Consider the following 12,275-nt stretch of genomic DNA (forward strand, 5'->3'; position numbering starts at 1 on the left):
TTAGGGCATTGAGCAAGCCAGACTCAGAGTGCAAATGGCCACACAATGAGAGTCTTCAGCTTGGTTTGGAATCGAGATCCCAGAGTGGACAGTGTTATTTCAGGCTAGTGTTTAGTGCCTCAGAAAAACCAACTAAAGGCTTTAATCCTGGGAGTCACAGTATCAATAGCTGAAAAACATACCCAGGTGCTTACATCTGCCTCCTGGAAATGTGTGTGACACTTGCATTAAACTGGGAGCACCACCAGCTGAAATTGACCCTTACGGAGAAATGTTCTGATGCCTTCCAGCACAAAGTGTTATTTCATCTTTCCACCTGCTCTCAAGCTCTAGAACAGCCTACAGAGGGATTCAAAGATCTTACTCTAACTTTATACATAACAGACTAAGTTCAAGAAACAGAGGGTAAATGTTTTTATTAAACAGTATACATTGTTTATCTAGATTAGCATTGTTGTATACTTTTACTTACACAGATGCAGGTTTTGGTTATTTTTCCCTATAGAATCTCTTTTAACTGCAGATAACATTCACCACTACTAAGAAACCCGTAAGGACACTGCAAACAAAAACCACATCTGAATATGTAGGCACTGCTTTAAAATTCTATTACTTTAAAAAACAACTTTGCTTGAAAAACTGAAGAGAGTTCATCAATGTTCACTGCCAGGGGAGAAATGCATTTCACATCAAAACCTAAATGTACACATCTGACATGGCTAAAGGAAAAAAAAAAAAAAAATTCCATTCTTTGTCAGACTTTTTCTGTTCAATTATTTTCTGCCTGTTTTTGCTAATACAGCTGAGTCCACTGCCTCTAATCAGCTGTATATTGATATAATTGCTTTGGTTGGACCCATAACAATTCCATAGACCATGACAGTAAAGCCTGTGATGATGTCACATGGTTTATGATATCACCAAATGCCTAAGGAAAATGTCAAGCTGCACCCCAGCCATCCAGTTGAAAAATCTGTTACAAGAAACCTCCTTTCTGAATTATCTAAATAGTTGAACACCTTGTTAGTACAAAACCTAAGACATCTTCAAAACACTGTCAAATTAAAGAAACGTTTAGGGATTTATCAGCAAGGTGAAGTATTTCCATTGCTATCCTCAGGGCAAGGAGCAGATCACAGTCTGCAGAAGGTCCTGGCTGTATCAACCTAAATCAGCTGCTCCAGATAACAACATTTTTCAGGAAGGCTTTGAGCTCTCAGAAGGTGCTGCATTTACCTTGCTGGAAAATTGCACACCAGATTCAGCAGAGCTCTGAGGCACCTTCCTGATTTTACGTCAGTGGAACACAGAAATATGTTTATATCAAAAATGCTTACGTGTTTGGTTGAAACAAAACCCAAACCTTCTGGTTTCTTTCCCCAGACTTGTTGTTGCAGTTAGCTGAGGAGCATCTTTACCTACGTTGTTCTTTTGCTGTCTCTGGCCCTGAGCTTCAAGAGATCATTTCTCAGGGAGAGGGAATTTCATTTTTGATTCTCCTGTTTATTTTTTCATTTCAACTGAGACTACAAGGACAATACATTGTTGCAGGTTGGTTTGGGGGATGATAGCTCCACCAGAAACTGCAAAACACATCAAATCCCTTTTTAGGTAATCCACCAAGCAGAAAGAGAGTTGCAGATTTTTGTGCACTGTCTCAATATGTTTGAGATTTTTTTAAAGACAAATAAAAGCAGTCATGTGTGTTGAGCAATCCACAGTTCTTGAGTGCTAGATCAAGGCTGCTGACATCAGATGGAGCAGGGCTGCTTTTGGTGGTCTGGCTTGGAACTGCTAAGAATTACCATGAGAGTTTTCATACCAGCTTATAATAAAATATATATGCCATTTTAATAAAACCAAAAGACTCCTGAACCCTGCTTCAAATGTTAATGTATTTAACTATTCAGCTAGTTTTTCGGGGGCCTATTTTCTCATTAATCCACTTGACATAGTTTGTCACTCTTGTGTACACTCCAGGTTTGTTGACTCTGCCGCAGCCATCTCCCCAGCTGATAATTCCATAGAGGTAAGAGATGTCATTTTCCTCACAAGCCAGAGGTCCACCAGAATCTCCCTGCATCAAAAGTGAGGAAAGGTTATCTAATTTGATAGAAAGCAGTCAGAAGATCAGTTAGGGAAAGTCCTAAAATGGTAATTTTTGCACATGAGATTTAAACTAAAAAAAAAAAAAAAAAAATAGCAGTTTACTGAAGTTTCATTATAGAAAGCATTTTTAGTCACATTCAAATGAAATGGTGGGTTTTTAAAATTACACAATAACAAAGGTATCAAAATATCAGATTTTGTTTTAAAATATGAAATTTTTAGATTCAGACACCTACTGAAAGCATGGTTGATGTTGATGTAGATAATTTTCAATAGAAGTGAACAAGCCTTTGGGGCTTGGCACTGTGTTGTAATATCAGCACTGCATGGAGGCGCTACATGGGTGCATTTGAAGATTTTCTCAACACAGTTTATCGCAACTTTCAGAGAACATGAGAGTTTTCAAAGAAAGGTGTTCCATACAGCCCCACTTTGGGAGTGTGGAATACTGTAATTTTATGTGGCATATGGGATTTTGTGTGTGTTTGAATTTGCTACTGAGTATTTATCTTGTCATTAAACTATAAACCAAAAAAGCAGCCCAAACTACACTACAGAAAGGGTTAATTTTGAACATTTCTACTTATATTAAACCTTGAAAACATTCAGGACAGAAGTTTTTATTATTTTGTTACTCTTAGATTGATTTTCTAGAGAAATTAAATTAATAAATTAAAAATGTGACTTAGTAAATGGTACTGGTGAAAGCAGCCATCACTCTAATTATTTGAGACCAAGGAGAAACATATTTTTCCTATCTCAAAAGCAAATTCTTTGAGACCAAAATACATAGGAAAATTGTGTTGCCTTTATACTGAAGATTTCTGTGATGAGTGACTGTCATCACATGAAGTTCTGCTTGTCTGCATATTTTTCACAATTAGTCTAATTGATTGCAATTTTGGCATCAGTGCACTGATTAAATGAAAAAAATTTTCCAAGAAAATCTTTTAAAAAGGAGAACACATAGTCTGTTTGAAGTTTCTTGGTCTGGGAATATTTTTATACATAGCAGATGGTTTACAGGTTAATATCCTATGTGTAAGAAAACCCAGAGGTCATCTACTTCTGTTACATTAAGAGGTCTACATGGTTTCTCCTCAGACCCCACTACAAGTCTGATAATAGGGAAAAATTAATTATTGATTCACTAGTAATGATTTCATGTCATGAGCACTGTTCTTCAGCAACATCTGTTGATTCAAAACCGCTGTTCTCAGACCTTGCAATTCTCTCCAGACCACTTGTCTTTGTGGAATTCCTTTATCTTTCCCTCCACTTTCTTTCCTCCTTCCCAATTTCTGTTTTCCAGAGCAGGGAGAGAGAATCAGCTGTAATGCTGTCTCTTGTGTTTGCACTTCCTGGGAAAGGCAAGGGGAGCTGGGCAGGCAGGGTCATTTCCATCTCTCTGGCTTGTGTGAGCCCTTGCAGCCTCAGTCTCAGCCCTGGCCTTGAGCCACTGCTGGCTGCTGCCATTTCACTCTTGCCACCTTTCTTTGAATATGTTTATGACCTCTGTGGGGCTTCCAGCACACAGTATACATGACATTCTTTCCTGCACTTACACTGCCAGCTATTAGCTATGTGCTGCCTTTGCACGAATTTATGGTAATAGAGCAAAACCCTCCTCCTTCAAAATGAGCTGTAGATGAAATCTGAAGTTTTATGTAAGGAATAATCTGATCCTTCATTTTAAGAAGTCTCATCTATCACCACAACAATTCTGCATCCTTATTCAGAGCCGAGGTGTGACATAGCTGAAAGTAGTAAGAGCATGAGGTCATTCCATGAAAGACTGAGGTTACATAACACAGTTTCCTATTGACTGACATTCTACACCATTCAGTCACATCCACTAGAGAAACCTCAGCTCCTTCCTCCAAGCCTCACCACTGCTCCTCACCTCCTACCCAGGTGTCCTTATTTTCCCTCAGTCAAGAGGCAGCAGCTCTGGGATTTGTCCCCAGTCAGGATCATGCTGGTTTTCCTGCTGGCTCATCCCTGCTAACTGGGCAGAAATCCATTGCCACCACCTGCAGGCTCAGCCAGGACTAGAGCAACACACCCTCCAGTGCACAGCCACTGCCTTATGTGAAGGTGGGAGGAATGTAATACCCTGGAGCCCTTCTGTAGAGCTTAATTGACATTGAACATGAAAAAAAATGAAGGTGGAAGCAGTCCTATAAGGTTCTTTTCTTTAGGAACATTTCTTTTGTTTAGGAACACTACAAAATCAAAAGAATTGTAACTGCAACATTTATGACCCAAATTAATTTCTATCACTTGCCTAGAGATGACCCAGCATTACCTGACAAGCATCAGATTTGCTATCAAAGTAGCCAGCACAGAACATATTTTCTGTGAGTTCTGTTCCATAAATTTCAGGACTTCTGCACTTCTCCTCTGGAATGAGTGGAACCAGTGTTTCTTGCAGGACATCTGAATAACCAGATATATCTTTAAAAAATTTCCCAGAAAGGAAAAGAAAGTCATTTTTATAGAACGTCAAGAGCATAACAGGAAAACACAAGGCACAACACATTTAACACAGAATAAACACATTTAACACCTCTCAGTAGTATTCATGTTATGGACATCTTTAAAATAAAATAATTTTTGTAGTGGTCACTTTCTGATCCTCCAGTCAGACTCCATGAAATAACTGTATTGCAATGTCCAGTCACTGATACATTTTGGTTTCTCTCATTTTCTAGAGGCTCAGCAACAATACCCCAGCACTCCCATTCTCACCTGCTTCCAGATGTAATAATAAATCATCCATTTTTCAAAGGCTCTGGTAATTCTTTTTATTTTTAGACTACACATTTAGACTGGGATATTTGCCTATACTTTATCTGTCACCAAAGTCTGGCAGTTAGCTCTTCAGTCCTTCTCATCTACCTACATAAGTCTTTGTTATCTCAACACCGAAACAGCATGGTCCAGCCTCATAATCCTGAAATTTCCTCCTCTGAAAGGATGGGATGATTTTTTCCACCTTTCTCAATCAGGGTATAAACACTTCTTAGCCCAAAGTCTACCTGGCCTTCTCCTATCAACGTTTTCAAAGTTTCTTGATGGTGAAGTAAAAAATCTCTATCTGGACAAATCAGAGGAAAGATACACTTGACTAAAATTCCAGGTTTTGGCACTCCAATGAGCTACTTTCTCCCCTCCCAGTCCAGTGAGATCTACCTAGCTCATAGCTCCTTCCATCCTGAAATTGGTGCAAGCATTTGGTCAAAGGAAACACGCTCCAAATTCCAAGGCCCATAAAGGAAGTTCAGGATGACTATTTCAGATGTAAATGTTGTAAACTCCAAAGGTAGGGAAAAAGAATCCCACCAGAATTCCCTTGCAAAACATTCTACCAAACTCTCAGTTGTATAACACATATCTCAGCATTATGTTTTTATTATCATAATTTTTTTTTCTACAAGTATCAGCTTTTGTTTTACTCACTCTCATGCTTGTGTCCCCATCCAGAAATCTGACATTTCAACTGGTCAGGGAAAAGAGTGTTACTTTCTGGCAGGCAGATGGGCTGAACAAACTGGGACTTGACAGCACAACGTTGGCCGTTCTTCTTCAGCTTAATCAAAGCTGCAGAACAGAAAATGCAGGAGGAAGAAAGTGACTGTTCCCTTTCTTTAATGGGATTGGCAGTAATGGGTCTCAGATATAAATTTAATTATCCCCTAAGCCTCTCTTAATTAAGATATTTCAATCAAAGACAGACAGACTCATCTCAACAGCACCTGATTTCACAGCAAATTGAAGGCTGAAACATTCAGCTACTCCCCTTGTGGGAATATTTATTTTATGCTATGCTCACTGAGCAGATTTTGCTTCACTGCCTCTGTAGAGAAGGGGGAAGATAGAAAATAGATGTGTCTCCTCCCACCTTATAGTTAAATAACAGTGACATATCCCCAACTTTCAGCTGAAATAAGTGGGATGTGCAAATACTCACTGCTTCTGAAACCCTGGCCACTGGCCTGATTCCAATTCCATTTAAAAAATTAATTACTCCAAGAGCTGGTGTATTTTGTGTCCTGTTATCAGTAAGTTCAGCAAAATTCAAGATCTTTAAAATTAAGGAATAAAACCTTGGGACATTACAAAACCAAGCTTCTTGAAGCTACGAAATATTGCATAACCTACCCAATCTTTACTAACTAGTCATGGGGTTAAAAACAGTGTAAATACATAGCTATGCAGTGTCATGAGATTGACACTGAAATATTTCAAAAATTGGTTCCCCTGTAGAAAATCTCTTTCAGTTGGCTATAAAGCAGCAAAGGGGGCTTTGCACTGGGTGGAACAAGGGCAACACGTAGGTTTGGCCACACCACTCAAAGAGAACAGAGCTGAGGTAATGTGGATACACCTTTAAACCTTCTCATCAGGCCTTCAGGAAGCTCAAAGTTTGTGAGCACAGCTGTGTGGAAAGCAAGTGACCTCAATGGTCTTATTTCTCTACCAGCTACAGTTTTTGGCCTTAGTGGAACATAGAAGCAGAATCTCACAGCCTGAGAAACCCACACTTCCTCACCTTGCTCCTCTTCCCCACTAGCTCTGTCTGCTTCTGAATCCCTCAAATTTCCTAGCAAACACTCATGTGGTTGTTGTTTCCTTTAGAAAAGTATTTTCAGCAGAACAAAACTGTTCTGTTGCATCAGTACAAATCACTGACTGGACAGAACAAGCACCTGCATCTTCCCCACACAGTTTCTGCTTTCTCATTTATTTTTGCAATTGAGCTTGTCTTAGGCACTCCATGTTCAGCTCTCCCTAGATTTGCTCATAGCACACTGGTGAGGCATGCACACCTAATTTCAGAGTAATTAAAAAAGCTATGAGATCTCAAAGCATCATGTGTGGTTGTCATCAGGAGATTTCAGAGCAGAGTCATGTCTCCAATCCAGTTTGTCTCCTTGTACACTGTGACAGAGCTCCCACCAACACAGAACTTGAATGCTTTTCGCTATAGAGTAGAAAATACTCACCATCTGTGAGCCAAAAAAAAGCCAGTACATGCCTGACCTAAAATATTCCCAATGTCAGCCTATTAAATAATCTCACATAGTGCTCACACAGCTTGATGTCCTGGGGTGACGTGACAACTTTCACAAGAGCACAGCAGAAAATAAGAAATAAGAAATAAGTTGCTGCTCCATTGTCATTCTGACTACTATTATAAGGTCAATCAGAAGGGCATTTAACTTCTGACTGATAAGACAGCTGATTTTTAAATCTATCTCAGTGTAAAAAATGATTCTTAGTACCACAGGTTTTCAGAGCAGATGGGGTTATTACATTCATCTAGTCAGATCCTTTATACAATACAGACAATAGAATTTTACCAAGTAATTCCTGCATCAAGCCTACAGCTTCTGGTTCAGTTGAAAAAATGCCTAATCTCACAAAGACTTGAAGTGATGATGAATCTGCCACACATCTAGGGAAATTGCTCCAAAGGCTAATTATCATAATTATTTAAAATTTGCAATTTATTTTTCATCTGAATTTGTCTAGCCTTCAGATGCTGTTATAACTCTGGCAGAACCAAGAACCCTCTGCATTCAAAAGCCTCTCCTAGTATCTATGATTTTTCCACTCTAAAGGCAGTTTCTAACAGACCATCTGAACTTGAAACTAGATCAAGTAAATGGAAAATAAAACTGTCTGAAGAAAAATACTCACCAATGTCATGTTCAGTAGGATTGAACACGGAATACTGAGGATGCAAGATGTATTTCTCTATTTCAAATGTCTGTGTTACATCAGTTGTTTTATTAAATATTTGTTGACCCAGAACTACTCGAATGGTGGATTTTAGTGGACTGTAATGCAAAAAAGAGACAAGCAGTTCCATGATTAGCAGGACAAATGCAGCTGATTTTCCAGTGGCTGGGTATCCTATGAACCAATATAACCTCAGCCTCCCACCATGTCCATTGTTTACCCTCTCATAATGCCTTTACCTGTTTCCCAGGCTTCATGCCTACAGAGGCCAAGAAAAAAGATGTTACAGTGAGACCCAGGCTTTGTGGGTCCTGATTAGCCTAATTAAAGGCTGCTGCTTCTTGAAAGAAGGAAAAGGCCAGCACAGGCACTGCTGCCCAGCTGCTGCTTGGCTAACAAGCATCTTTGGGGGGCGTAAACACCTCTTCTAGAAACTTAACTGAGTCAACTTAAACTCGGCTTTGCCAGTGATTACAAAAACCACTCAGAAAGAGAGGAGGGATCAAAAGATGAGTCAGTGGTGGATACCTCATTTCTCCAGGAAAACAGTCTCCTGAAAAAAATTACAGGGATGGGCCAAGATTTAAGGGTGCTGGCACATTGACAATTCAGGAACATCTGGGAAGCTTCCACTGAAAAGATACCACCAGTTCTGAGATTTGCTTATCTATGTTAAATCTGTTGTCCAGAATCAAAAGCTGGTGAAGTCCCAAAAGCACATGGATTTAATGGGAAACTTCACAGCTAGAGGAGCACACAGTGTTTGCAATTCACACAGTCTTTTCCAACTATCAGTTTTTTACTTTAAGACCACAGTCCTCTGATATCCAGTGTCCCAGAAAACTAATAAAAACAAGTACAGCAACTGGGAAGTAAGTGACATTTGAGAATCATCAGGAAGTGTTTAGAAAAGGCAATGTAGTCTCTAGCTTTGAAGGCAACAGAATTCACATTTCACTCTTGTTCTAAAACCAACTCAAACTGCATAAGTCTATAATGAGTTTAGTCAGCAAGTTTCTTCAACATTGGAGCACTCCTGTGTTTTGTTACCCAGCACAGGAGAGGAAAATATCCGGTGTCACACGTCATGCACAGACACAGAGTGGTTTGCATCATTGCAGTTTCCCTGGTTGCATTTCTGTGCCCAACAGGTACAAAAGCACCACAGAACCTCCCCCAGTACTGAGTGCACAGCAAGGACCAGTAGCCATGGACTCAGAGAAAAGAGATTCTGGGCAATTGCAATGCAGAGAGACAGCAGCAACCCTGCTACAAGAACTGTGCTTAGGGTTAACAAAGGAAAAGGGAAAAGTGTATTCTGTATTACTGAGATACAAGAAGACAATAAAATGTTCTTCAGTCAAGATGTAAGGCCATGATTTTCTCAGTATTTTTGCACTAGTAAATCAACCTCCTTGAAAATCAAATTTTGGGCCTGTAAATCAGGGGAAGTTCACTTTCTAGAACAGTATTTAGAATAATTTTAGAAGCACTGAATGGTTCTACTAGGACTTACAGATGGTTCATTCAGGAAAAGAAATAAAATGGGAGGGGTTACAGAAAAGAAAAAAGAAATAATTGAGCTGCACAGGTATCTATTGTCGCCTAGTGGAAAACAGTTGGAATTGTGACTACCAGAGGTACTAAACAAACAGAAGAGCACAGATTACAATGCAGTAATTATGGAAAATCTGTACATACCAAACGACCAGCTGGAAGTGGGTGGAAATGTCCTGAACAGCTGCCAAAGTTAGTAGCTATTTCACAACATTTGAAAAACAAATGCATTGTGGCTTGAGCTCCAAATGCTTCAGTACAGCATTCACAGTGGTATTATTAGCTCTAAAAGCTATCAGTGTCTATATTCTGGCAAAAGGTTTTCTGTTTCTCTTGGCTTCTTTACTATGCAAAGGAACAATGGGTATCAAATGATGTAATATTTTTCCCCTTAATGTGATCGAACTGAAATCAGGGAAAGTGTTGAACATTTATAGAAAATTAAGTATTTAGAATAAAGTAAGAGCATCCTATGATCAGTATTTTCTCCAGTGTCCCACAGGAGAAAACAAAATTCTCTCAAGGAAATCAGCTTCAGAAGTTTGACAGTTTAGCTCTTCCATGTGGCTTTTTGCAAAGCTCAGCCCACTCTATTTGTGTCAACCAACGGTAATTCATCATCTCCAATAAATCATTGCTTGGCTGTCTCAGCCTTTCTGAACAAAACACAGCAGTGAGCATAGTCATCTCTGGTATATCTCAAAACAGGCATAAACATTCAGAAAGGTAACCAAGAAGAAGAGGAATACTTCTGTTCCCCTGCAGGTTCTTGCACATGCAGTGTCCCATTTATGTGCTGCTTCACCCTACCTTATTCCTTTAGTCAGGGTGTTTAGATTCTTTGGGACTCCTTAAGGAACAAGACAAGGGCTTATGAGATTATAGTAGTCCAAGCCATTTTTTAGATCATGAAGAGTATTAAAATTGCCAGAAATTCCTTTTGACACATTGGTCTTTAATAATCTCATGTTCTTTCTTGTTCCAGTTCCAGTTTGTTGTGAGGACCCACTGTCACACTAAGGGGTGAGTTTACCTGTTGGCAAAGCAGTGTGCTGCTGACACAACCCAGCAGGTCTGAACCAGGCTTCCACCACAGAAACTCTCTCCAATATATATAGCTGCTGTCCAGGGGTGAGATCCAGGCAGAGATGAAGATCCCCCAACAATCCTAGGTCTCACAAAACTTCTTTTTTTATGTCTTCTTCCACATGGTCTTTTGGTGCTTGCAGAACTATCTACTTTGTCTGGAACTGGTGGCCTCCTTTCCCTGCTTGCTGAGATAAAAAGGGATATGGCTTCAGACTACCAGAATCTTTATGTTTTGGAATTAAACACCATGTCTCATACATCTTCAGGATGTAGACCTCTCATTGCTCACACAGGTCCACTCCCTTTTCTTGGCCTTTAATTCCCAAAAAATCAGTCATTTCTGGCACCTTGCATGTTCTAGCAGAAAATTTGGGGATGTTGGGATGGTTGTGACACTGCTGCTATTTCAGGACAAGAATCACAAACTGTGTCACAACTCCAAAAATGCAAAAAAAGCCTGTTGTTTACTGGAAACAGTAAAATATTCAACACTTGTGGGAGCAGTAGAACATTCAAAATTACACAGTGAAACCTTGTTGTAGTATCAATAAATCTTCATTCATTCATAACATGGATTTTAAGAAAGCCTTTACATACCACAAGTTGGAATGTCACAGTACTCCCAAGACAAACTGTTGTCCTTCATGATGTAACACCAGGGCTTATCATCATCATCTGGATTTCTGGTGAATTCAGGGAAAGAGGGAATTACAAGCATTAACCACAGTGTTGTTCCAAGCTTCCCAAATGTTTTCTTTTTTCTCTTGCACCATGCAAAGCACTGACAGGGCTCTCAGATTTTGAGCCATCTGACAAAGCACTCACCTACAAGGGCAAGCAGCCTTTCAATATAATTCTTCACCTTAAAACTAACCAAGACTAAGGTTCTCTAGGACATGAAATACTGACATGCCTGAACACCTGTAAAATTGCCTACAAGTATTTGGATGCATGAGCACGTTCACAGCATTTAACTACAGCCCACACTGAAGTGCTTTCACAGGTATCAGCTCAGCTATTTTCAGAATTAAATCCCATGGGAGAGATTCCTGTTTTAGGTTATTTTTTAGGCGAGGAGATTCCAGCACAGGTAGAATCATAGAAAATCCATAACAAGAATAGCTAGCAAAAATGAATTTGCAAATCTCAGGTTCACATTTCCCTAGAGAGTCTGAGTAAATGAAAGACTATTTCAAGAAAATATTGTATTCCTCAGAAAGGTTGGGAAAAGAAAAAGGAGTAATGGAAACCATTTTGCCCTTTATTACCTTGGTGTTAAACAGATTTTGGTTTGATTCCATTAGGATTTCTCTATGGTGCAGCCTGTCTTTATCAGTGCATTATAAGTAACCAGAAATCTGCCCAGTTTACACCTCCAGGAATATAGGGAGACTTTATTAGACCAAGAAGAATAGACAAGGTAGTTCAGAGCTCCAGATAAGCAGTAATTCTAATTTCAGTTGGATTTATCACAAGCATTATCTTTGATTGTTTTTTTCTTTTTCAATCTGACTGCTCTTCAGAAAAAGATAAGAGCACTTTCAAATTCTCAGAAGTGAAGAAGCAACACAGGTTGAGTCATCTTCCGCCAACAATGTTTCTAAATTAGACTATTTGAAGAAGAAGATATCTGCAGGATTATATAGTACAGCAGAGATATCCCCAGAAATTGTAACAAGCTGACAAAAAAGTGAAAAGCTTTTTTCTCAGCTCTACAGAACATGAACACATCAGCTCCTACACCATTTTGTTCTCTTCATTTCAAATCTGAA

At 39.3% G+C, this 12,275-nt stretch overlaps 1 protein-coding gene across 3 annotated transcripts in view; it reads right to left on the reverse strand.

The window, feature by feature from the left end:
* Positions 1–390: 390 nt before the first annotated feature.
* The window catches only part of HGFAC (HGF activator), a 40,122-nt gene continuing 28,237 nt past the window's right edge, over positions 391–12,275 (reverse strand). For 2 of the 3 annotated variants that reach the window (XM_009099143.4, XM_018924586.3), the window contains exons 9-14: positions 11,101–11,186; positions 10,448–10,688; positions 7,816–7,955; positions 5,572–5,712; positions 4,418–4,566; positions 391–2,077 (exon numbers count right to left, since the gene is read on the reverse strand). In XM_009099143.4, coding sequence (XP_009097391.1) covers positions 1,907–2,077; positions 4,418–4,566; positions 5,572–5,712; positions 7,816–7,955; positions 10,448–10,688; positions 11,101–11,186 — 928 coding nt within the window. In that variant the 3' untranslated portion in view covers positions 391–1,906. The remainder of the gene's footprint in view (positions 2,078–4,417; positions 4,567–5,571; positions 5,713–7,815; positions 7,956–10,447; positions 10,689–11,100; positions 11,187–12,275) is intronic. The other variant, XM_018924597.3, reaches the window with a different exon arrangement.

This window comes from Serinus canaria, chromosome 4, assembly GCF_022539315.1.
Source record: "Serinus canaria isolate serCan28SL12 chromosome 4, serCan2020, whole genome shotgun sequence".
Lineage (NCBI taxonomy): Eukaryota > Metazoa > Chordata > Aves > Passeriformes > Fringillidae > Serinus > Serinus canaria.